General features: G+C 58.7%; 5 protein-coding genes across 15 annotated transcripts; 2 read left to right on the top strand and 3 right to left on the bottom strand.

The window, feature by feature from the left end:
• Positions 1 to 836: 836 nt before the first annotated feature.
• POLDIP2 (DNA polymerase delta interacting protein 2) lies at positions 837 to 8,772 on the bottom strand. Its single transcript, XM_056359221.1, has 11 exons — positions 8,567 to 8,772; positions 7,992 to 8,073; positions 7,191 to 7,288; positions 6,329 to 6,425; positions 5,782 to 5,857; positions 5,087 to 5,194; positions 4,713 to 4,849; positions 3,662 to 3,688; positions 3,351 to 3,476; positions 2,873 to 2,952; positions 837 to 1,314 (listed from the first exon to the last, which is right to left on the bottom strand). The coding sequence occupies exons 1-11, from the start codon at positions 8,731 to 8,733 to the stop codon at positions 1,200 to 1,202; spliced, it is 1,113 nt and encodes a 370-aa protein (XP_056215196.1). The 5' UTR covers positions 8,734 to 8,772; the 3' UTR covers positions 837 to 1,199.
• Positions 8,773 to 8,797: 25 nt separating this feature from the next.
• On the top strand, positions 8,798 to 12,522 carry TMEM199 (transmembrane protein 199). 4 transcript variants are annotated; one of them, XM_056360119.1, is made up of 6 exons: positions 8,802 to 9,052; positions 9,129 to 9,202; positions 9,279 to 9,368; positions 10,533 to 10,566; positions 10,903 to 11,015; positions 11,130 to 12,522. In XM_056360119.1, the coding sequence occupies exons 1-6, from the start codon at positions 8,881 to 8,883 to the stop codon at positions 11,223 to 11,225; spliced, it is 579 nt and encodes a 192-aa protein (XP_056216094.1). In that variant the 5' UTR covers positions 8,802 to 8,880; the 3' UTR covers positions 11,226 to 12,522. The 4 variants fall into 4 exon arrangements, with proteins under 4 accessions (XP_056215954.1, XP_056216171.1, XP_056216094.1 ...); XM_056360054.1 differs by having other exon boundaries at positions 8,804 to 9,052; positions 10,530 to 10,566; XM_056359979.1 differs by having other exon boundaries at positions 8,798 to 9,052; positions 10,903 to 12,522.
• A 55-nt stretch (positions 12,523 to 12,577) lies between these two features.
• On the bottom strand, positions 12,578 to 13,323 carry SEBOX (SEBOX homeobox). The gene is made up of 2 exons (XM_056361407.1): positions 12,952 to 13,323; positions 12,578 to 12,826 (listed from the first exon to the last, which is right to left on the bottom strand). Exons 1-2 carry the CDS (start codon positions 13,222 to 13,224, stop codon positions 12,578 to 12,580), a joined length of 522 nt encoding a protein of 173 aa, XP_056217382.1. The 5' UTR covers positions 13,225 to 13,323.
• A 76-nt stretch (positions 13,324 to 13,399) lies between these two features.
• KIF12 (kinesin family member 12) lies at positions 13,400 to 18,246 on the top strand. 8 transcript variants are annotated; one of them, XM_056355119.1, is made up of 16 exons: positions 13,400 to 13,804; positions 14,112 to 14,177; positions 14,299 to 14,573; positions 14,746 to 14,824; positions 14,963 to 15,097; positions 15,186 to 15,321; positions 15,565 to 15,656; positions 15,896 to 16,031; positions 16,121 to 16,239; positions 16,377 to 16,481; positions 16,561 to 16,850; positions 17,032 to 17,215; positions 17,304 to 17,378; positions 17,455 to 17,591; positions 17,690 to 17,826; positions 18,005 to 18,246. In XM_056355119.1, exons 1-16 carry the CDS (start codon positions 13,607 to 13,609, stop codon positions 18,244 to 18,246), a joined length of 2,406 nt encoding a protein of 801 aa, XP_056211094.1. In that variant the 5' UTR covers positions 13,400 to 13,606. The 8 variants fall into 8 exon arrangements, 7 of the variants coding, with proteins under 7 accessions (XP_056211094.1, XP_056211019.1, XP_056211214.1 ...); XM_056355044.1 differs by having other exon boundaries at positions 17,687 to 17,826; XM_056355239.1 differs by having other exon boundaries at positions 17,687 to 17,826; positions 17,979 to 18,114.
• VTN (vitronectin) lies at positions 18,212 to 21,756 on the bottom strand. The gene is made up of 8 exons (XM_056357420.1): positions 21,608 to 21,756; positions 21,005 to 21,124; positions 20,387 to 20,701; positions 20,141 to 20,280; positions 19,721 to 19,877; positions 19,449 to 19,598; positions 18,595 to 18,867; positions 18,212 to 18,399 (listed from the first exon to the last, which is right to left on the bottom strand). Exons 1-8 carry the CDS (start codon positions 21,738 to 21,740, stop codon positions 18,281 to 18,283), a joined length of 1,407 nt encoding a protein of 468 aa, XP_056213395.1. The 5' UTR covers positions 21,741 to 21,756; the 3' UTR covers positions 18,212 to 18,280.
• Between the last annotated feature and the right edge of the window lie 1,631 nt (positions 21,757 to 23,387).

Genomic DNA, 23,387 nt, shown 5'->3' with positions numbered 1-23,387 from the left:
TCCCACCACACAGGCTGATGTCTCTGCAGATCTCTGCAACCCTCAGAGCTGCCAAGAGTTGCTCTGGCTTGTAAAAAGAGTTAATACCCAATTTACACTGCAGACTGGGCCCTTCCTGTAAAAGTAAAATTCCCCCAAATCCACACCTCGTAAGCTTACAGGTATTTCACTGACCTGCACAGCTCTGCAGGGCCTACCACACAGACTACCAAAAAAAAAAAAAAAAAAAAAAAATCACAACCCACCGAGCTGAGCAAGTAGGAGCAGAAAACCAAGTGCTACCTCATTGTCGCTGACAGCACTGCAGGTTAAAACAAGCTTTTCCTGCCAAAGCAGAAACTACCAAGAAAACACTGTTACAGCTGCAGCACGAGCAAGGGAAGCACCCTCCAGCAGCTGGGATGCACATGCCTGCAGCAAGGCAAGCCCTTGCAGGTGGAGGGCCCGCTTCAGCTCTCCTGCACTATCACAGCACACAGCCTGGTGCTCTAACACACACAAGACACCGTGGCAGCCTGCTCAGCCTGCCAACCCACCTTCCCACCTCTGCACTCCCTTTCTCTGACAAAACAGGCTCCAGTGCACAGCCCAGACAGGCTGTGCAACAAGGAGCGGAGCTCACAGGCTGCTCTGCCGCGTGCTGGCTAAATCCCAAAAAGCAGCTGCATTGCAGGAAGGATGAGCTCACATTCCTGCTCCCGAAAACAGCCTCACTGCTGCCCTCTGAAACAGCAAGAAGTCTTGGGCTGACCCCACTTTGCATGGGCAAGGGAGAAGCAACAAGCTGGGGCAGGCTGGATGCAAAACCTAGGCCTTGGTTTATAAAGGAAGACTGGTTGCAACTGGAAGGGCCAGTTTATTAGAGAAACCTCACATTGCAGAGAATTCACAACACATTGGAAAGGGTCCAGGCCTGCCGAGGGGGCCAGTCTGCAGCAGCACAGATCTACATCCCCCAGCTCCAACCCCAGCAGGTGCCACGAAGGGATGGGTTAACTGTAACACAGCTTATGTTTACAAGCAGCCCAAGAGAGCCAGTATTAAAGTTCAAAAAAAGCCTCCCCATTAGACAATAGTTAAAACAAAAATGGTTTAAAATGTTTAAAAGCTCTGTGTTCTTGGCTGCAGCATAATGATAATGGGGAGGCAAAGGTCTACAACACACACAGGCCTCTGTGGGTCTCGGCACTCAGTCTGCTCTACCAGTGAAGGCCGGAGGGAGGGGTCTTCTCGTCTTTGTTGCTTTCCAGAGAAAAGGGTGGGATTCGGACATCAAAGTGGGAGCCATCAGGCCTCTCAAATCGAAAAGTACCCCTGCAAAAATAATGGCAGAGATCACACTGAGGCCAGGGACAAACACAGGTACGAATCATCAGCAAGAAAGCAAGACATGAGCTCTTCCATATCCTGCACAGGGACTCTGGGGCTCTATTTGCAGGGCCGGCCCAGCAGCAAGTACCTTGGTTCAACAGCAAGAACATCTGCCTGCCAAATTGACTCATTTATTGGAGAACTCCTGGGCAGTTTACATCACATCTCTAATGTACATTTCCTGAACAAAGATGTCATGGTTGGAGCCTCCAGGAGATAAACACACTCCACACATCTGCGACAGTGTTTTCCTAACTCCCACTCCACAGGAGACAAAACCATCCGAGCTATTTTTACGAACTGGTTACATGTAAATTCAGATTCATATTTCTTGGCAGAAGCTCCACTGGTTAAGAAGTCTGCGACAATATGAAATCCCATCACAGATGTAATTTGGAACAGCTTCTGCTTTGCATTTCAGAACTGAATCTGCCTGTCCTTGTTCAAACAAGGAATTTGTTTACTGCCTTGAACTACAGTCGACTGCACTGCAGAACGTGACATGGGCGAGAGGATTGTGGAGATAAACCAACAGGTTCTCATGATGGAGAGGACACAGTCAAAAACCAGAAGTCAAGCTGAGCAGCTTCTGAGCTGCAGGACCTTTGTCTCTTCAGGATGCATGCAGAGAGGGAAAAACTACTAAACAAGCTGGTTTTATTCCCCAGGGCATGCATTCAGGCAATGCAAAATGCTTAACATGGCAAACAGGAGTATATCCTATAGGCAAAGAGCCGCTCTCTTGTTTTCCCCAGCAAAAAGGCAGTTCCAAGGCAGCTTAACTCCCAAACATGTTTACTTAAAAAATGCAAGCCAGAAAGACCTGTCATATAGAAGACAGAGGTGCCTGCACATTTCTTGTCCACACAGAAATGACACTAGATGTGCTAACATAGCTGAAATGCACAACAAAGGGAAATGGCTTTAACCCTGTGGCACAGGAAGAAGAACAACACAGCTGAGCACTTTCCTACCTGCACTACCAGAAGAGGATACTTGAACACCAGTTAGAACGAGGGCCTTATCTGGCCTCAACTGGGAATAACCCCACGCGGCGATTCCTTGTGGACGCAAAACTGCACAGCTTCACACAGGGATAGAATCAAAGCCCAGTCCTCTCCCAAGAGAGGATATCAGTGCACACATCCCTGCTGCCTGGGGAAACACCAGCATGAAGCCAAGCATCCTCGTGCACCAAGGACTGAAAGGGACAGAAACTGAGGAAAGCAGAAGATGGAGAACTGCTTCATGTCTTTTCAAATCCAGCATAGACCACAGAAGAAAGATAAATTAACCTGAAACCTCTCTTGGTGCAAAGAATCAACAGATCATCTTATCACTAACTGGGATACCGCTATAGAGAGGCTCAAAAAAAATGTATGCTATCAAGTATGTCCCATTCAGTCCACTTCCACCCACCTTTCAGCCAATAACTGCGTCCCAGTTCAGCGCTGTGGGGCCCTATATCTAAACCACCACTGCAGTAATAAGTGCTTCTTACCACATGTGACCGCTGGATGCCTGCAGGGAGACATGACTGCTGTACTGAAATGCCGGCTGTTCTTTGGACAAAACTGGCTCCTGAGAAGACAAGAGACCACGCTGCATCAGCAACAGATCTTAATATTTCTCCACAGACAGGCATCAACAGGAAATTTATATAGCAAAAAGAAAAACAGAGAGAGCCACACCTGAGCATCGCTACCAATTGCACAGCAAACAACTCACCCACTGAGTAGCACCAAAATCACACGTCATTCCAGTTTTCCTGTTACCAGTCATTTAGGATCATTCTCTAATAGTATGAAGTTTTGATTAATGCACACTAACAACTGATAAAAAGCTAATGATTTTTTTCATTGCCAGTTTCCTATTCCATCTATTTCTACTGCCACTAAGCAATTTACCAGCGGATCAACCCAAGCGAGAGGACTCCAGCAAAGCACTGTGCTTCCCAAGAGAAGCTACACAATACCTACCCTTCCTACAACGCCACGGCCCCTGACAGTTTCCAAAGTGCCAGACAAGCTAAATATCCTCCAGTGCCGTTCTCGGAGTTGTACCACTTCGCTGTCAAGGTTCTCCAAGCGAATACAGTAGCGCCACTAGACAGAAGAAAGACTGTTATCAAGAACTGGAATCAGCTGCAAACAGTTGATAACCCATAGCCAATACTGGGAAACAGTTGCCAGGCAAGGGCTACTCTCCCTCAGAGCTTATCACACAGCAGTGATGCCACAGCAAATAAACTCCTTCCCTTTAGCTGCTTCATGAAACAAAAGGCACTTACCCAGTAGACATGGGAATTCTGGGCTTCCTGTCAAGAGAAACAAAAGACTTTAGCAGCTGCCCTTCAACACTTGGTGCCAAAACCTCATCAGCTGTCAGCACAGCACAAGCACGGGGGCTCTCGCTTCATGCCAGATCGACGCGGACAACTCACATGAGCACAGACAGCTGCTCTCCGAAGCAGTCCATCAGTTACCGCCTGGCACTGGCTCTGCTCTAGACATGTAATCATGAGGTGGGAGATTTGCAAGGATCTCGACTACGGAGGGTTGATCTCCATGTTAATTACGCACTTTCTACAGATTTAGAAACACCCGTTTCCTTGCCTTCAGGCACCTGTTTTTCTGACAACGTTAGGACAAACATCAGTTGGGCTTCACAGAAGTTGCAAATCCACACCAAAACATCCACCTGTCACAGCACGGGCCCCCAGCAGCTGTGCTCATCTGGACTTGGAAATCAAACTGCTGTGGTAATTCCCAGCCCTCCCACTCAGAAGTCTACTGGAGCCTCCTCATTATTTGGGATGGTCCACATCAAGTTGTTATGCTATAAAGGGCTCGTAGTTATCAGCTAAATCCAGAAGGCTTTAACCAAACCCTCTAACCCATATTACAGCCAGGAAAACAGGGGTAGACACCCACAGCACCTCATCCCTGGGCAGGATAACAGGCACATCTGTCATTACGGGGCAGCTGGCCTCACTGCCACCTCACACACATGCCCATCTGTGACTGAGGCAATAAAGGACCAATTCACAAGCCTTCCTAAATATCTCACTAGCAATGTTCTGCAGAACAGTACAGGGTATTTCCCATCCTACAAATAACAAACACACACTAATATTCAGAAGCTGTCCTCCAAAAATGTATGGCCAAACAGTTTCTTGTTCATCTCTCTGCTGGACAACATGACAAGGAAATCACAACTGTGATTAAAAAGTCATTTCTCCAGTAAGAAGGCGGCACCTTCAGCCAGTAAACTGGTCTTAGCAAAACATGCAAGTTAAGCAGATCACAGAACTAACACAGCAACACGCAACACAGACCTACCCTCATGCCCATATAGAAGGGGATAACTGTGACGCGGATGTTCTCCGTGGTTTCTCGGTGCACATCAGAAAGCTCTAGCCAGGGATGGTTCTTCTCCTGCCAAGCACACAGCGTATCCCTTGCTACAAAAGGTGGAACTGTGGGGAGGGAAAGGTGAGAGTTTATGCAGAGAGGCATACTGTATCCAGAGCGCTCTTCCCTCAAAGCAACTCCTTTCACAGTTACAAAAACTATTTAAAGGAAGCTTTACTGTAACAAAACCCAAACCAGACCACAATTTTTCCACCATAACTAAGATGACAGGTTCTGGGTACTTGTTATAGAGTACCTCGGGCATCTGGCTCTGAAGAGCTCTCTCTGAAGCCAGAGATTACCTTTTGTTTGGTCGTACATGAGAAACCTCTCGAAGAGCTCATGTTGGATGGGCACTTGATCAGTGGAGCTGTAGGGAAGGATATCTTCATGGCTTACATAGTCTAAACCTGAAAAAGAAACCCCAAAACTGTTCAGTTTCCCTAGCAAAGAGCAGCTCAGAAGTCTCCTGGCAGAAAAATGGATCACATTAGCAAGAAGGAAGCCAAAGATAATACTGCCATGACTGCAAGTATGGAGGAAACAGGCCAGTAATAACCCTTGGCAGCATTCTTCTGTGCAATTTCTCCACAGAATGATTCCTCTGATAAACACACACAGCCTGCGAAGCAACTGCACTGCCACAAAAGGACTTTGGGCAAGAAATGCACAGGACAGGAAGAGATCTAGCTGTCCCAATAATAAACTAGACTAGCCCGTATACAACAGGGTATGCGCATGGGATCAGTCTCGAGAGCTCAAAGCAGGCATGCCTGTGTCCGATCACAGTCTGCCCAACTTCCATCTGTCCAAAACAGCTTCACATACTTTAGTCATCCTGTTGTCTCTAGCCCAGCCCTGAACTACAGACAGATTCCCTACAGGAACATCCTGTAGGAATTGCTGCTTCACTGGCAGAGGTTGACTGTTGATGACTCTTCTGACCTCATCTCACGAAATCCCCGTCTCCACAGAGGCTGAAGGTGGTTTTCCTCACCTGGTATAGCATAGAGAGCTCTGCTGTCATCATGATTTGCCAGGAACGTCACTGCTTCCGTCTGCGATCTCTGGGACTGAGAAAAAGGGAGGTTTCTGTCTTTCTGTGTGGATTATTGTGGGTCAGTTGCCAGCCACATTTCAGTTTACTATTGTGATTTCTGAAGTGCATAATGTTTATTTTATTTAGCCAATTCACTGCAGAACATCTCTTCTTTTAATTCCTCTAGGCTAATTCTCCACCCAAACAAGAGAGGAGCATTTTCAATGCTGCAACCCACATTCATAATGACTGTACACAACAGAGTAGGAACGCCAACAGGATCAGGAAAGGAGGCTGGAAGAAGGAAACATGATCCAGAAAACAGTCACATGACATTTCAGATTGTCTTTCTCAGGGAAAATATGTCTTGAAGAACAAATTTGTTCTGAAATTCTAAACAATCAAGTTAGCCACCACAGCCACCTTCTTTCAGTACCTGTCCATCTGAACCATTCATTAAGGAGAAGATATTTAAGTTTCAATACCAAGATTATTAGTTACTTACTATATGTGGACAATCCCGGGCATCTATTAGCACCTGATAGTAAGTATGCGTTTTGCCCTTGACCTCTTTGGAACCATGGCCTGCCACATTCTCGCTCCTTAAAGAGAAAAGCAGAGCACTGAGCTCGAGCACAGGATGGCAGCAAACTTGTTACCAGGACCAAGCACATTCATAAACAATATTTTTTTAAAAAATACATTTCACAGTCTGTAATCATTCAACTCCATCCAAATCAAATTCATGTCAACCACCCACACAACAACAGATGAGCCAAGATGACAAACAGTGTTTGTCACAGGCACGACAGCTCTGTTCTCAGACTGAGAAGTTCTTCCTGCTCAGTCCAGTCTCCTGTTTGGGGTGGCTACTTCCACTGCCCCCCGATCCTCATCCTCATCCCTTCCCAGCACAGCTCCAACACAGACCAGGGGGGAAATGGATGGAAAAGGGGAGAGAACTGAACAGCGACTCAGTCTGCAAGAAGGATGAACCTGGCCTATCTAATGGGTTGAAACTGGGGAGGCAACTGACAAATCCAACTCACTGGAAATTTACAGAAGCCACAGCCTGCAATTTTAACACAGGAACCTGGACCTAACTCAAAAAGCAACACAAGGGGGTGTTTTTGTGATAAAAAATGCCAGGAGCATGATTACTTATTTTTTTTACTTCCTTCATACACACACTCACTCTCATCCTTCATACTTCCACCCTGTCTCTAATTAACACAAAATTAATACTCATACAGTCACACAAAACAGACCCATACCACTGTCCTCCTTAAAAAGACTTGTTTAACGCAAACAGGAAACACGCTAAAAAACGTAAATGTAACAGTGCAACATATAAACCAAATCCTTACTTCTCTGTGACAGGAGAAGCCACATCTCGATCATAAAGCCTGGCTTGCCAAGGAAACAGGACTATTCCTCGATAGCCAAACACACTGTGAAGAAATAGCTGAAAGAAACAAACAGTTGCATTTGAATACACACCAAGCTTTAAGAAACTTAAGGTACAAAAGAAAACATGAAGCCAAAAGCCCTTTTCTAATAGTGTTTAAAAAAAAAAAATATCTGTTAACTGAGGTAAAATTAGAAACATTTATAAAGGGTATGAATGTGTGGGATGGGAATACGGGGAGAATCACCACTGTGTGAACCCAGAAACAAAGAGGGAATATAAACAGTCTGGAATGAGAGAAGAAATTCACCTCATCTCTACCCCATAAAAGTGAATGGATGAACCAGTCATCAAGTAATAGAACAGGAGAAGTGCAGAAAGGAGCCCAGCAGGGGAGAGACCACCCAGGAACACAGAGACACATCTCTGATTACTGAGCACAGAAGTTACAAGTTTAGTTGTTACTTCTCAAATTCAGGGATTGTCTCTTCTGCTCCTAGAGGAAGAAAACCCTTCAATAACACCAGTGGGGCAAACGCCATTGCAGAAACAGTCGCATCACGCACGCTGTAGATTCTTATCAACTTGCTACTGTCAGATGACTGACAAACTGCAGACGCAGCAGAGACAAGGAGCACTGAACTGTGAAACTTCTGGCCTTCTGCTACAACGCCGCAGTCTCCTTAGGGGTAAATCACTTGGCTACCCAATCCCTGTGAAACCACCCCCAGGGTCAGCTCTGCTCCCCAGAACCGCTCACCTGACCCGTCTCGTATTTGCCGTGCTGCTTGGGTGCCTCGAACACCCCCACGGGCTCCAGCACTTTGCCCTCAGGACGGTTCCTAGGAGCAAAGAAGTAGCTCGGTGGGTTTGCAGGGGCTGAGCCAGCCCCCAAGCCCCAGGCGCTTCCCCCCAACTCATACCCGCTCGGGTACCACACGCCCCCCCTGAGAACCCCACCACACGCTGGGCTGCCCAGTGACCCCCCGTTTCCATGACTCCAACCCTTTGCCAGCCTCCCCATTCCCAGCCGCCCTGGATGTCCCCCACCCCCTACCCAGTCGTCCCTTTAGCCCAATCCCTCCTCTCCCACCCACCCCACCACAGCCACCCCGACAGCCCCCAGTTCCTTCCCAGCCTTCCCCCACTGACCCAACCGCACCCCACACATCCCCCAATCACCTCCCCAACACCCCTCGCGGCCCCCACCACCCCGCTCGCCCCGACAGCCCCCCCCACCCCCCTTCCCCTCCCCCCAACCCTCCCCTCCACACACCCGGCCCAGCCCGCCCCCCCGGGCCCAGCCGCCCCTCACCGCGCCCCCGCAGGCCTCACCGCGACGAGAGGTGCCGCCGCGGCAACAGCAGCGGCAGGGCCGCAGCCCCCGGGCGCGGGGGGAGCCGCGGGCCGCGGGCCGGGGGCTGCTCCCAGAGCGGCAGCCCGCGGGCCCGGCACCGGCCCAGCGCCGCCGCCACGTACCGCCGCGCCGCGCAGCCCGACATCCCGCGGCCGGGCCGACCCCCGCCGCCAGCCCACAATGCACCGCGCGCTCGCCCCCGCCCCTTCCCGGGGGCCCCCGCGGCGCCGCTCTAGCCCGCCGCCGCGCTCTATGGCGCTCCGCAGGGCCTAGACGGCGGCGGCCGGCCAAGATGGCGTCGGCGGTGCGGGCCGGGCACCGGCTGCGGCGGGCGGCGGAGGGCGGCGAGCTGGCGGCGCTGCCCGCCGGCCTACAGGCCGAGCTGGAGGCGGCGCTGGCCTCCCAGGGCGCCCTGGTGCCCTTCAGCCTGCTGCGGAGGCTGCACACCGCGCTGCGGGAGGCAGGTAGGCCGCGCCGCCCCCGGTGCGACGGGCCGCGCCCGGCCGGGCCGCCGTTAACCGCCCCGCCCCCCACCCGCAGGGTACCCCCTCTACCTGCACGAGCTTCTGGAAGGCTGCGAGATCGACCTGCCCGAGGTGCCGGTGCCGCCGAGGGTAGGTGATGAGCGGGCAGCAGCCGTGGGAGGGGGCGGCGGCCGCGGCCCTTACGGTGGCTCTGCCCTTCCCGCAGAACCCCGAGCTGGTGGCCCGGCTGGAGCGGATAAAGGCCAAGCTGGCCAACGAGGAGTACCGGCGGATGACCCGCAACGTCACCGGCCAGGTGAGGGGCCTGCTGCATCACCTGCTGGCAGGATTCGGGCTTCTGAAGCCAGGCCGGTAGCAGCCTGGCCGATAGCCAAGGAAGTTTGCGCCCTAGAGTGGGCGCAGTACAGAGGGAACGTGGGCAGGGACTTGAGGGGTGCACACTGTAAATGTGTGGGGGACAGCAGATGTTGAGGGCAGAGGCAGGACAGGACTGTCAGGATGGTGGAATAGAAGAGAGCCTGACTTTTGGGAACAGCTCACTGTGCCAGAGATCTCAAGGTTTGATCTACCTGCGGTAAATGTTTTACTGGGAGTGTCTGTGCTGCCTTTGTCTGAACGGTCACATTTTCATCATAGTTTTGAAATGAGATCACTCACGTCAAGGTAAAAGCTGAAAAAATAGGGTAGTATGTGGGCACTTGTTCTTTCCCAGGAAGAGATCTGTTGGCACAGTGACTGTTTGCACAAGCCAGCATCCCTTCCTGCTGGCATTCCTTGTGATCCCATCCTGCTATCCCTTCTCCAGCTGTATCTGCCATCCCCGTGTGTTTAAGTCCCTGCACGTATCCTCCTGTTAGGTTAACTGTTGTAGAAAGATCTGCTTTGCTCTCTGCCGAGCTTAGCAGCTTCATCTATGAACCAGAGTGGTTTTAGCCGAGCTGGGTAGTAATGGCAGCCGCGTTCCTTTCAAGCAACGGAGAAGCAGAGGAGTATTCCCATGTCTGTGTGCTCATCACATTCTTCCCTGCCTCCCGCCTGGTTTTTGGTGTTTGAGTAACGCTGTCCGATTTGACAAAGAGCATGCAGAGCTTTACAATGTTTAGTTCTTGCCAGCTGCCTGAACATGGATGGTAAGGTGAGACCCTTTAGTGTCTCTGTTAAAGAGAAGCCTGCAGCAGAGAACCCAAATGCAACAAAACACACTCTGAGATGTGCTTTGATTAGAAATGATCCCATCCCATCCCAACGTCCTTGAATCAGAGCACAAGCGAAAACCCAGAGAAACCCGGGCGTGTTGGAACTGCTGCTCCCCACGGCCCACCCAACTGCTGTCAGGGCTCCCCAGCATCTCTCTGAAATTCTGACTCTTAGGGACAGGACAGGGCATTGGTGTTGCTTTTATTATGCAATTAACATTAAAATACAACTGATCACAAGTTTTAATCCCTTCTTTTAGCAGATGAACGGGACATTGGCTGAGTTTGGGAGGCAAGGTGAGTGGCCGCTCATCCTGCTGATGCCTGGAAGTGTGTACCTACAGGTCAGTCACGGGAACTATTGTATCGCTAGCTGATGACATCAGACAGCCCTCCCCTCTCCAAATATCTCACAGGAAGTTTTTAATGCACAGAAGTGTTCCTCAAGTAAAGGAGCAGCCTGTCGGTTGTTCCTGTAAATATTTCTGGAGGCATAAAGCATGGGAATCCTTAAGTATCCTGTAGCCCAGCTGAGGCAACCTCAGGCAGGCTGCATTAGCAAGACTATAGCTTGTCCCCAGCCTTATCTCCAAGCCTTATCTAAAAGCAATTGTCTTTCCCCCTTCTCTCCAGTTCGATCTGTTAAAGCCGTTGTCATCACCATATTCAACTTCATAGTCACGGTGGTGACCGCCTTTGCCTGCACGTACCTGGGCAGCCAGTACGTCTTTGCGGAGACTGCAGCGGTGAGTGAGCCCGGGGCCTCGGAGCATGCTTGCGGCATGCCCTGTGCTGGCCAGGCAGGAGCAGCAGCTCGACCGCGTGCGCAGGGTCGCTTATCTCTCTTTTTGTGTCCCCAGCGCGTCCTGTCAGCGGTAATTGTGGCCTCCGTGGTTGGCTTAGCTGAGTTGTACGTAATGGTGCAGACCCTTGAAGGGGACCTTGGGAAACTCTAACTGCACATGTCCGTGTGAACTGCAGCCCTCATGCTGGAGGCTTTTGCCCTCCCCAGGAGTCACTGGGGAAGGTTTATCTTCTATGATGTTAGTACCTGCTGCTGCTACCAGGAAGACTGCTGCATTCCTCCAGCCTCCTCCTGTGCTTCCCGCTCCTTAACATTCCTGAAATGAATCATGGATTAAAAATCTTGCAGCTGCAGAACAGAAGAGGAACAGCTGTGGATTCTCACCACTCCAGCACAGAGAGGGGCCTTAGCTCCCACCATTCCTCTTCTCCTGTGAAGTTACCGTCCTTTTATTCTGGCAATAAATAACGTGTGTTTGCAACCTTCCTGCCTGACGGGAGATGGCGGTTGCTATGTGGAACACCAGCCTGGTGTCTGAAAGACACCGCAGAGAGCTGTGAATCTTCCCTCTCCCGCTGCATCCTACTCCGTCGTCCCCTGCTGAAGCCTCCCTTTGCCTGCCCTCACTGCTCCTGCCTGCTCCCTTGCCCACTTTCAGGAGAGTGTTATTCCCGAGTGACGCGGATGCAGCACCCGACCCAGCTTGTATCTGGGGGCGAGCTCTTTCTCCCTCCAGCCGGATCAGGAATTGGATGACATCCGGTGCGGCCACATTGGCGTTGGCACCCGACTGGGCTTTGCAGCAGCTCGGTTTCCTCGCCGCCTCTCCTGACACGCGGCCCTGTGGCTGTTGGTGTCTTGGGGAGGAGCACGAGCCGTGGCTGCCTGCCCGTGCCATGGCAGAGCTCCCCTGGCAGACGGGGCAACGAGGGGTGCATGGCTCTGCCTTCCCCTGCCACAGGGTGCCCGGCTTCTGTGGGTGGGGAGGGGACACACCTTAACGCAGAGCCTGGGGGCTTCTCGAGTGCCACGGAGGAGCAGAGAGCGGAGGGAGCCAGCTCAGTGCATCCGTGGTGGGGAGGGGACACCGAGGTTTGCACCGCCCGGCCTGTGGACCTGGACACCTGCTGGGTGGGCACCCTGCCAGGGTCGGACACGGTGATTAATGCTCTGATGGCAGCTAAGCCCCTCTGCAAACACGCTTTAATATCTGATACAGGGAGATCTGCCGGCACCTGCAAACGTGCCTGCGGATTAGGGGCGGCTACACCACAATCATCCGTGGATACGGCCTTAGATTAAGGTATTTTTTCCAAAAGATTAGTCGGTATTAGGGGCTGATGGGGAGCCGGCCCCGCCACGGCTGCACCGGCATTTAGGATATTGGATGGCATCCCTGGGACTGGCACCGGCAGTAATTCCACACCCTAATGAAATCGTGGCGCTAAGCTGGGCGGCCTGGGTGCCGGGGGGGGTCCCCGGTGCCAGGGGTCCCTGCCACGGCTACGGCTCGCCCAAGTTGGTGATGGCCGCGCTGTAGATGAGGTCGGAGATGGAGCCCAGCGAGGTGGGGAGGCCGCGAGCGGGGCTGCGGGCTGCGGGTGGAGGCAGGGCGGGGGCCGGGCCCGGGGGGGTGCCGTCGGGGGGTGCGGTGGGGGGACACCGCTCCCCGGGTGGTGGCAGCGGCGGCAGCGGTGGCGGCTCCAGTTTGGCGCTGCGGATCCTGCGGGCTCGGCGGTTCTGGAACCAGACCTGGGCCGGGCAAGGGGGGGACACACGGTGAGGCACCGACAGGGCGGCCCCGTGGGGCCGGGGGTCTCGGCCCCGGGAAGGGGCGGACGGGGAGGTTGGGGGGGGGTGGTCCCGGCCGCGCTCACCTGGATCTTGGCCTCGGGCAGCTGAGTGAGCTCGGCCAGGCGCTCCCGGGTGGCGATGTCGGGGTAGGGCACGGCGGCGAAGGCCCGCTCCAGCTCCGACAGCTGCCCCCGGCTGAAGGTGGTCCGCCGCCGCTTCCGTGGCCCCCCCGGGCAGGGGCACGGCCCCGGGGCGCGCACCCCCCCCGCCGCCCGCCCGCCGCCCGGCCCGGCCGCCCCGTCGGGGAAGCGGAGCAGCGGCTGGGGGGCGCGGGAGGTGCCCGGGGCCGCGCTCATCCTGGCCCGGTTCCCCCGGCCCCGCCGCCGCCTCCCCGGCTTTTATCCCCCCCGGGCCCCCCCGGCGGGCTGGGCCCGCCCCGTGCGGGCGGCGCTGCCCCCCCCACACCCCTTCCCCGGCGCTCCTGGGGCTGCCTCGGGGACCAGCGACCCCCCGGCTGCCCGTACTGGCCCCCCTCCCCACAGCCGTCGGGGCACGCTGAGGCCCGTCAGGATCCCAGGGCTCAGAGGGGGGCTTGGAGGGGTCCGGTGCCGCTGGGCCGGCGACCCCCGGGCCCCCTCCCCCCTTCCCAGGGCCGAGGTGCCGCCACCAGCCCCCCACCCCTACCCCGGCCTCGCCCCCCGCCGTGCGGCCGCTCTCCCGCAGGGCTGGCACCAGTCAATGTTTAACCGAGCGGTGGTACCAGTTGTGCGGGGCAGCCCGCGCTGGCTGGCGGTGGCTCCTGCCGGGACCCGCCGACCGCTGCGGACACCCCGAGCGAGGGGTGCTGGGGGGGCACATGGAGCCAGAGGGGGAGCGGGGCTGGGACCCCCAGCCGGGCACACGGCCCAGAACGCTCCCACGGGGCCAGGACAGACCGTAAGTCAGGGGGGAGCCGGAGGGGACGGAGACCACCCTGCGCTGGAGGGGTGGGGGCTGGGCAGCGACCGCCAGGTGCGCGGGGCTGGCACCCCAGAAAGGCTGGTGAGGACAGGAGGGTGAGGGTCCCTCTGCGGGGACACGGGGGGACATTGCACCCTGTCCCCTGCCAGGGCACAGTGGGAACAGGAGGGTGGTGTGAGCACAGCACGACCGTGAGCCCCTCTACCCCTGCCCCGGGGTGTCCGCGGGCGGGACCCCCAGCCTGGGGGGCACCCACTGCCCCTCTGCCCTCTGTTCCCCAAAGGAGCCCCGGAGAGCAGCGGGAGGGCGCCGTGGTGGGCAGAGAGACGCGCCTGAGAGTCGTGCTGAGGTGAGGGCGGACGCAAAGGGCTCAGGGACACAGTGGGGACCCTCCTGCCTGGGGCAGGGGCACAGGGGGTCTCCACGGGGTCCCCATCCAGCCACACCTCTGTGTCCCCCCCCGCCATTAGGGTCCGGCCACTGACCTGCACAGAGACGCTGCGAGGCGACCGGCGGGTTGTGCACAGCCTCGGCGATGGCACCATCCACGTAAGTGCCACCTCCCCGCCGGGGGGGTCGGGGGGCCGCAGCACCCCCTGAGCCGCCACTCACCCTGCACCCAGGTGAGCGCAGCCAGGCACGATGCCACCTTCGGGTTCAGCGCCGTGTTCGACGCGGGCGCCTCACAGGAGGCCGTGTTCGAAGGCAGCGGGATGAGGCAGCTGGTGGAGCTGGCCATAGATGGGTAAATTGTGGTGACCCCCCCCCCGCGACCCCAGCCCTCCAGCCCACCCCGTGCCCGCTCGCTGCGCCCGTCCAGGCCTCGGCGGCAGGTTTGCGCTGCCAGGGCCGTGCCGGGAGGTGGCATCCCCGTGCCACCGCCTGGGGCCGGGCCTGAGGCTCAGCATCTTCCCCAGCTTCTCCTGCACCGTCTTTGCCTTCGGGCAGACCGGCTCGGGGAAGACCTACACCCTGATGGGACCCCTCCTCGCCCAGGTACAACGCCGTCACCCCCAGCTGACCTGGTGATGATGGTGGGATGGGCTCTTCTCGCCCGGTCTCGGGTGCTGGGGTGGTGGGAGCAGGTGGGTGCCCAGCGCGATGTGACCGCTCACCTCTCTGGCATCTCGGCAGAGCGAGACCCAGCCGGCGTCCCCTGCCCTGCTGGGGCTGATGCAGAGGTCCTTTGCCTGCCTCCTGGAGCAGAGCCGGAGCCGCGGCTCTGACCTGGCTCTCAGTGCCTCCTACCTGGAGATCTACAACGAGCAGGTAAGTGCCTGCCTGGCCACCCAGCTCAGCCCCGCTGGCACCCCGTGCCCCCACGCCCCTGGTGCCTCCCCTCCGCTGAACCCCCCAGGTGCGGGACCTGCTGAGCCCGGGGCCACCGTGCGCCCTGCCCCTGCGGTGGAGCAAAACCCACGGCTTCTACGTGGAGAACCAGCTCAGTGTGGACTTTGAGAGCCTGGAGGCCATTGCCAACCTGCTCCTGCAAGGTGCTGAGCCATGGGTGCGGGGCTGGGCCATGTTCAGGGTGTGCTGGACCCGGTATGGGGGGACTCAGCCCCCCACAAACCATCCCTGGGGCTAATGGGGCTCTGTTGGCAGCCAAGGGGGGCAGCTCCCCATCCTGCTGCAGAGCCCGGGCGGGCTCGTGTCTGGCGGGGGTGGGCAGTGGGTGCCGTGCCAGGGTGTGGGGCATGGTGCCCCCTACCAGCTCGCAATTGCCCCCCCGGCAGGATCCCAGAGGCGACAGACCTCGGCGCACGCCCTCAATAGGCACTCGAGCCGCAGCCACGCTCTTCTGACCATCAATGTCCGCAGACGGGCCGTGAGCACACATCCTGCTCCAGGGGGAGGGCTTGGGGGGGGGGGGCTGGGGCTCTTTGTGGAGATGCAAACAACCCCGGGGTATGGGGGATCATGTCCTCCTCCCCAAGGATGTGTTGGTGGGGCTGGGGCGAGCAGCAAGGAGCCAAATCCCAGACCCAGGGGTTGGAACGCTGCTGTGGGCCACGGGGAAGGGGTGAGGGAGGCCAGAGCATCACCCCCCCAAAACGGGTTCCCCAGCCCAGCACCTGCCCCGGCAAGCAGGGCACGCTGTGCTTCGTGGACCTGGCTGGCAGCGAGCGGGTGAAGGAGACCGGCTCCAGCGGGGAGCTCTCCGTGGAAGCCAACAATATCAACCGCAGCCTCCTGGCACTGGGTAAGGGCCAGGGGACACCCCCATGGGAGCATGAGCTGCAGGTCCCCGTCAGAGCCCTGTCACCCCCTCTGTGGCTCGTCCTCTGGCAGGACACTGCATCTCTCTGTTGGCCAAACCCCGAGGGAAGCGGACGCACATCCCCTACCGGGACAGCAAGCTCACCCGGCTGCTGGCACGCTCCCTGGGTGGCTCGGGCATCACCCTAATGGTATGTGCATGGAGGAGGCCGGGCAGGGCTGCGCAGAGCTGCAGGGGGCTGGGGGCTTGCTCTGTTGAGGGGAAGGCTGGGGGGAGACAGGTGACCCCCTGGCTGGCAGCTCACCTGTGGCTTTTCTGCATTGGCAGGTCGCTTGCATCTCCCCGTCCTCACACTGCCTCTCGGAGACGCTAAGCACGCTGCACTACGCCAGCCGGGCCCGGAGGGTCACCACCAGACCCCTGGCCAACAGGGTATGGCAGGCAGGGGCTGCGGGCGGGGTGTCCTGCCCCACTGCTGGGATGCCCCTGAGCCACCCCCTTGTGCTCCCAGGTGTCTCGGGAGAAGCTGCTGCAAACCTTGGAGAAAGAAATCCATGCCTTGCAGCTGGAAAACCTCTCCCTGCGCCAGCAGCTGTGCCTGCCCAGGGTGCCAGCGAGGAGCATGGAGATGCCAGGGACCCCTCCAAGGGAGGGGGCATGGCCGGGCTGGGGAGGCAGGTATGGACCCGCAGGGCTGCGGTGCTCCCCTGTCGAAGGGCAGCTCCCGTCACAGGGAGCCCCTGCCTGGCCCAGCCTCTACGGCCTCCTGCGGGACTTCGTGGTGGAGAATGAGCAGCTGAGGTACGGGGGGGCACGCAGGACTCACGAGCAGGGGCTCGAGGGGCTGGTGGGACAGCCAGAGCCCCTGGCCGGGCAGCACCCTGTGCCAGCCAGCCTCTCCCCGGGGCTCCCTGGGGCCGGGCAGGCTTGAGGTTCGCCAGAGGCTGCCAGTGCCCTGCCCTGCTCCCCCACTGCTCCCCAGGCAGCCCCAGCTGTCCCCAGACCCCAGCGGTGACATCCCAGCTGGCCCACCCTGCAGAGCCACCCGCAGCTCCAGTGACGGCCAGCCCCTGCTCCCGAGTGCCCGCACCCCCCATGTCCCCACCAGCCACCCCACGAGGCTCCGGCAGCCCGACACGACACCTGCCTCTGGCTCCCGGCTCCCGGTGAGCATGGGGGGCCCGGGCTCCACGGACATCCTCACGTGGGGAGAGGATGCCCGAACCACCCACCCGCTGATCTCCCCTCTTGCAGAAGCTGCCTCCTGCCTCCAGCCGCCCTGGCTGCCCCCAGTGCTGCCCTGGGCCGGCCAATGCCACCGTGTCCCAGGTACAACCCCGGGGGTCTCTTCGGAGAGGGGCGGCACAGCACAGTGCAGCAGCCTGACCGCTCTGCTCACCCCAAGGTGCTGCCAGGGCCCCTCGTGCCGCAGCCGATCCTCCCCGAGGGAAACATGGGTGTCCTGCCACCCGGCCAGGAGGACTCGGCTCTGCCTGGCTCCCATCAGCTCCTCAGGCACCCCCAGGCACCCCAGGGAAAGCGGTGAGAGCTGGGGCTGGAGGCCACCCGCTGGGCATCGCCCCTGTGGTTACGGGTGCTGGGGCAGCGGGTCCGTGTTTGCTCATGTGTCCTCACAGCAGGAGCCGCGGCAGGAGCAGGAGCTCGACTCAGCGGCACCTGCTCCCCCAGGAGGTGCCAGGCCCTGAGCGCCGTCCCAGCCCCGAGGGAAGGGTCATCCCTTCGGCCCCGCCGTGGCCGGGATTACCGGAGCCAAGAGGTGAGCAGGGCAGAGGGGGGAGGCCAGGCAGTGCCTCGGCTGGGGTCCCTTGGCGATGGGCACCCATCCCCAGCCCAGCTGCCCATGCCTGGGGCTGTGGACCTGAGCCGGGGGGTGCCAGAGACCTGACCCCACTGGCTCCCGGCTGGCAGCCGCCGGCACCATCCCTCTCCTCCAGTGGGAAGAGGCACCGGAATGGCTGGCGGAGCAGATCTAAGCAGCCGCGCCGCGGACAGAGCCAGCAGCGGGGATCTGGCACAGCCCACGCACAGTTACTGTACCTGGAGGGATGACCACAGCCCGCGGGGGCACGGGGATCTCAGACTACAAGGACTGCGCAGACCCCGGGCGGGATGTACGGACAGACAGACAGGGCTCTCCAGCCTGCACAGCACTCGCAGTTTATTTCTGTCTAGCTAGGGGCTGTGCTGCCGGGTGGCTGCGGTGGTGCCACTCAGGTGCTCTCCTCCCCCGGCTGCGGGCAGTCCAGCCAGTACTGGGCGATGGAGCGCGGGTAGCGGGGCTGCACCAGGTCCACGCGCTTGGTGCGCAGGTTGACGCGGTAGTATTTGTCTGGAGGAAGGGGAGGTGGCTGTCAGGAGGGCCCACGGGGCAGCACCGCGGGGAGCTGCTGCCCTCGCTGCCAGCCCTGGGCACTTTCCCGCTGCATCCCAGAGCTCAGAGACATCGCAGAGCGAGAGGAGACCTCCCCCTGCCCCAGCAGCCCTGGTTCCGCATCCCTCCCGGATCCTGCTGCCCCAGACTCACCTCCTACAAAGAAGTAGACGCTCTGGAGGGTCTCGCACTGGGAACCGGACAGCCAGTCGCTTTCAACACCCGCAGAGTCAGAGTCGTTTTGCAGCCAGCCCCAGAACCCCAAATTCAGTGACCGGTGGCTCTTGTACCTCTTGCGCTGGCGGCGAGACTTCCTCCTGCGGGGCTGGTGGGAGGCCACGTAGATCCTGCCGGCCATGGCGGCATCCAGCCGGCTGGGCACCCCCCTCCAGTCCCTGCTGATGTACCGCGGACTGCTCGCCCCCGCTGGTAAAGAGGCAGAGGGTGAGTGAGAGGGGCAGCAACGTATGGGGGGGAGCTGAGCCCAGCCCCACAGACAGCCCCCAGCTCCGAGACCCACAGGGATGCTCCAGAGGATCCCAGCCTGGATGGGATGCATGATGGGGACATGGGCGAGGCAGAGCCAGGAGCAGCCCCTCACCCCACCCTTGGCTGGGATGAGCCCTGTGCTGCTGAGCCCCCTTCTCCTCCTTTCCATCTTTCACTTCACTTGCCCAGGGCTGGGGCTTTCCTGTGGCATCTCCAGCCCCAGTGGGAATAAACAGCCCCCAGCAGCGACGCTGTGGTGTGAGATGGCTGGTGACGGGTAGCGTGGGGCTTACGGGCTGCAGAGGGTGGGATTTGGGATGCTGTGGGAGATGCAGGTGTGGCCTGGGGGGTTCCTGTGCATAGCCCAAGCTCCTGCCCTGCACGGCCGCTCATCCAGCCTGCCCATGCTCCCAGGTATCGCTCCCTCCTCCCTGGGTGCCCGCACCCCTCGCACCCTGTCAGTGCGGGCCGTATTGGCACCTGCCAGCCCTTTCCCCCGGGGCTGGCCCAGCCCTTACTCATTCTTCCACCAAAGAGGATCTGGAAGACGTCTTCCCAGCTGTCACGGTTCAGGAAGGCATAGTGGTTGAACACGGTGGAGGGGGAGGACTTCTCACAGTCGGCCTGCGTGGGCTGGTTGGCAAAGTCATAGGACCAGTAGTACTTGTCTAGGAGAGGATGCGCAGGGCATTAGTGGGGGACACACTGGAGGGCAGCAGTAGCTAGAGGGGTGTCCAGCCCGTGGCCACTGGTGCCAGGCTCTGCCTGCGAGCAGGGGCTCTTCCCTTACCCTTGAAGAAATAGACTCGTTCATTGCCATGGTAGCTGTGCGCCGGGAGGGCGAAGGCCGCGTTGACGTTGTTCGGGATGCCTTCAAAGCCCTCGGAGATGTTGCGTGGGTACCCGGGGTCCAGGGCTCCATCGTCAAAGCGCCAGTACTGGCTGCCCTGGGGGGTGCAGGACAGAGGGGGGGTCAGGGGGTGGGTGCAGCATCCCCCAGACTGCCAGGGGGAGCGAGCAGATGCTGGGGAGCCCTGTTGTGAGGCTGCGGCTGCCTGGGGCCCTGGACAGCTGCGGGGATTTGGGGATATCTGGCAGCCACTGCGTGTGTGCATGCATGGAGGCGGACAGGGTGGGGACAGGGTGGGTTGGGGAGCTGTGCTGGCTGCCCTGGGAGCACACTCAGCCCTTCAGCCAGGTTCCGGCCCACCTTGAAGAGGTAAGTCTTGCCCTGGCAGTTGATGCGTGTGAAAGCTGCATCGATGGGGCCCTCGATGCCCCAGACGTCGCTGATGAGCTTGGGGTAGCCAGGCCGCACACTTGTCTCGTCCAGCTCATAGAAGTACTTCCCTGGGGACAGAGGGGAGGTGGGAGTGGCACAAGGGACCACAGCCACGGGCACGGGGTGACGGGGTGGTAGCATGTCGCACGCGCCTGGGAAAGGTCCCTGAGGTACCTCGGAAAGCATAAATGGAACCATTCTTCAGGTCGGTGAAGGCATCAAACGGTTTCCTGCTGCACAGCTCCTCAGGCTCTTCCACGGGGTCGTGCTCCCCGACCTCATCTGGTGTGGTGCTGACCACATCATCCACAGGCACATCCACTGTCTCCTCAGGGTCTGGCTTGCTCTGCGGTGTAGGCTGCACCGACAACGGGGGTGTGGGCAGTTCCGTGGTGTCTGCCATGGTGCTCTCTGGCGTGCCCAAGTCGATGGTGAGGTTGTAGTCAAGGTAGTCATCCTCCGGCAAGGCAAACACATCCCCTCGGGTCACTGTGGGAGGGAGCAGGTTCGTCCTGGGGAGCCCTGGGCATCTCCCACTGGATGTGGGGGCAGCAGCCGCTTGCTCCCAGGTGCTATGGATTTGCACAGACCCCACGCTGCGGGCGGCAGTGAGTCAGCTGCTGAACACCCTGGTGCTGCAACACCAAACCCTGGCACTGACCTCACCCTGCAGACATGGGTGGGTGCAGAGGTGACCCAGCACGGACCCCTCCGAGCCTCCGTGGTGTCAGGCACCCACGGCCATCCCAGCACCCCCTGCCCCAGATAGGAGGGCAGCCGTGAGACCGGTACCTTTGGCTTTGCAGACGGTGGAGTAGTCGCTGCAGCAGCTCTGGTAGTACATGCAAAGGGTGTCGCACTGGCACTTGCGCTGCGCGTTGAAGCCATCCTCGCAGCGGCCCACACAGGAGTCTGCAAAAGCCACCCGCCGGTGCAGGAGGAGTAACGTGGGCTGGGGAGCGGGGCCAGCGTCTGCCCCCCGGCCCAGCCCCAGGGGTGAAAGCAAACATGGCATGTCTTGGCTGGGGGGACCCCACCTCTCCATGGTCAACCCCATCACCAGGGGTTACAGCAGCACCTCTCCCCACTCCCACCCAGGTCCTGCTGGGACGGGAGCTGTGAGCCAGGCTGTGCCGGGGTCCCAGCTCCACACTGGCAGTCCAGCTGCAGGACAGCCAGGGATTGCCCAGGCCATCTCTGATAGTGCTGCCCGCTTGCCTTCTCCCCATGCTGTGAGGCGTAGCCAACGTGGCCAGTGGCCATGACCACCACCAGGTCCCCTCACCCTTCCCAGGCTCCCCAGCCCCTCCATCAGCCCAAGGGCACACTCACTCCATCCCCACCCTGGCTGCAAGTGGGAGGCACCCAGCGTGGGGCTGGTGGGCTCCGACTCACCTTCAGCAGCCCAGGCAGCGGTGAGCAGGGCCAGCACCAGGGCCGGGAAGAGCAGCCTCATCCTGGGCAGCCGGGAGCGCAGCCCTCCTGTGACTGTGCGGGCTGGAGCGTGGCTGCGGCCAGGGCCCGGCATCCACTGTTTGCTCAGCCTGCCCCGAAGGGAGAAAACAAACAGGCCAAGGTCAGAACAGGGGAAAAGGGGCAGAGACGCTCTCCCACCCAGCATCCCCCACAGCCTGTGCCGAGCTGGGGGCATATGGGGGGGACAGGGCTCCCCACACATGCAGGCAGCTCCAAGAGCCTTTGCTGCCAGCACCTTCCCAGCCCGGGGGCAGGCTGGGCGCTGGATCAGAGAGCAGGGGAGGACAGCAGGCCAGAGCCAGGTACCAGTTTTGGGGTCCCACCACACTTATTTCATAGCAAACCTCATGGTATTAAGGCTCCCCGCCTCTGCCCCAAGGGGAGGCCGTTTCCCAGCCTGGTCTTGGGAATGAAGAAAGGGGAGAAAAAACACTAATGAAAGAAGGGGAGTGTGGTGTTCAGAGGGCAAAGAGCCTATGCTTGCCTAAAATGTTACGGTTTCGGAGAACTTACTCTTGGGATTTCAGCTTTCTCAACGTCAGCACGACTGGGAGCAGACCTGGGGAGCCCCAAGGCAGGCGACTCGGGATGGGGCAGGTACCAGGTCTGTGCACGGGGGCCAGGGGCCAGAGGTGAGTGGCCAGGAGGGGGGGAGCGGGAACCCTCTGCACTTTCACTGCAGTCGGCAAACAAATGCCTGTGTATTTTGCTCCCATCATTCCCTTCCCAACCAATCTTTTTGGTTACTAATTAATGTTGACTCAGCTCTTTTAGCAGCTCCTGATAACTCCAGGATGTTTATTTAATCAGGGGCAAGGAGCAAACGCACATGAGGCTACAGAGATACTGCCTCTGGCTGCCTCCGCTGCTGTGGCACTGCTGGGGCGAGAGCTCCGTGGGGTCTGTCCTGGCCTTGGGGCAGGAGCAGCGCAGCTCTGCGCTTTAATAAGTGATGGAAGATCTGAGGAGAGAAGAACCCAAGCAGGGTGTCCACTTTTCCAGGGGCCCTGCCTCTACCAGCTCAGACACAGGTGGTTTCCAGCATTGGCTGCTCCCACCCTTGCCGGAAAGAGCTTTGATTTGGTTTTGAGAAAGGCATTTCCACCTGGAAAGCCCCGGCGAGCCAAGGAAAGCCACCAGACACTGGTTGTTGGGGCAGGACTTCTCTTGCAGCCCTGTCGCCCCCCTCCTTGTCCCCTGGCTTCAGCTATGGTGGGGCTGGTGCCATCCCTGGGTGCAAGCACTAGCCCAGCGTTCACTAAACCTACATCACATCCCTGTTGAATAGAGCATGGGGCACAAGTGACCTGAGCAGGCGCAGGCTCCTGGGGAAGCTGGGGGGAAGAAGGGCTGGGCAGTGTCTGAGCTGCTTTTGCTGATCAGCTGAGACAAAGCTCCCTCCTGCTGTTCCAGGCTCCCGACCACCAGCAACCACAGACCCGTGAAGGCTCGGTGAGCCCTTTCCTGGCTGCTGTGCTCAAGGCATGGCAGGAGACCCCGAGAGAGGGGCTGGTTCGGGTAATGGGGTCCTGGGGAGCTCTTGCAGCCAAGGGCTGAGCAGAACCAGCAAGGAAAGCTCAGGTAATGGGGCTGATCCCCCAGGGCAAGGCTAGGAATCCCTGTCATTCCCAGAGCCCTGGCTGCTGGTGCTGGGAATCCTTCTCAAACAACAAAACAAAGCAAAACTAAAAGCAAAGCA

Source organism: Falco biarmicus, chromosome 1 (assembly GCF_023638135.1).
Source record: "Falco biarmicus isolate bFalBia1 chromosome 1, bFalBia1.pri, whole genome shotgun sequence".
Taxonomy (NCBI): Eukaryota; Metazoa; Chordata; class Aves; order Falconiformes; family Falconidae; genus Falco; species Falco biarmicus.
Note: the sequence above shows the minus strand (reverse complement) of the source record. Positions and strands in the feature narration are given on the sequence as shown.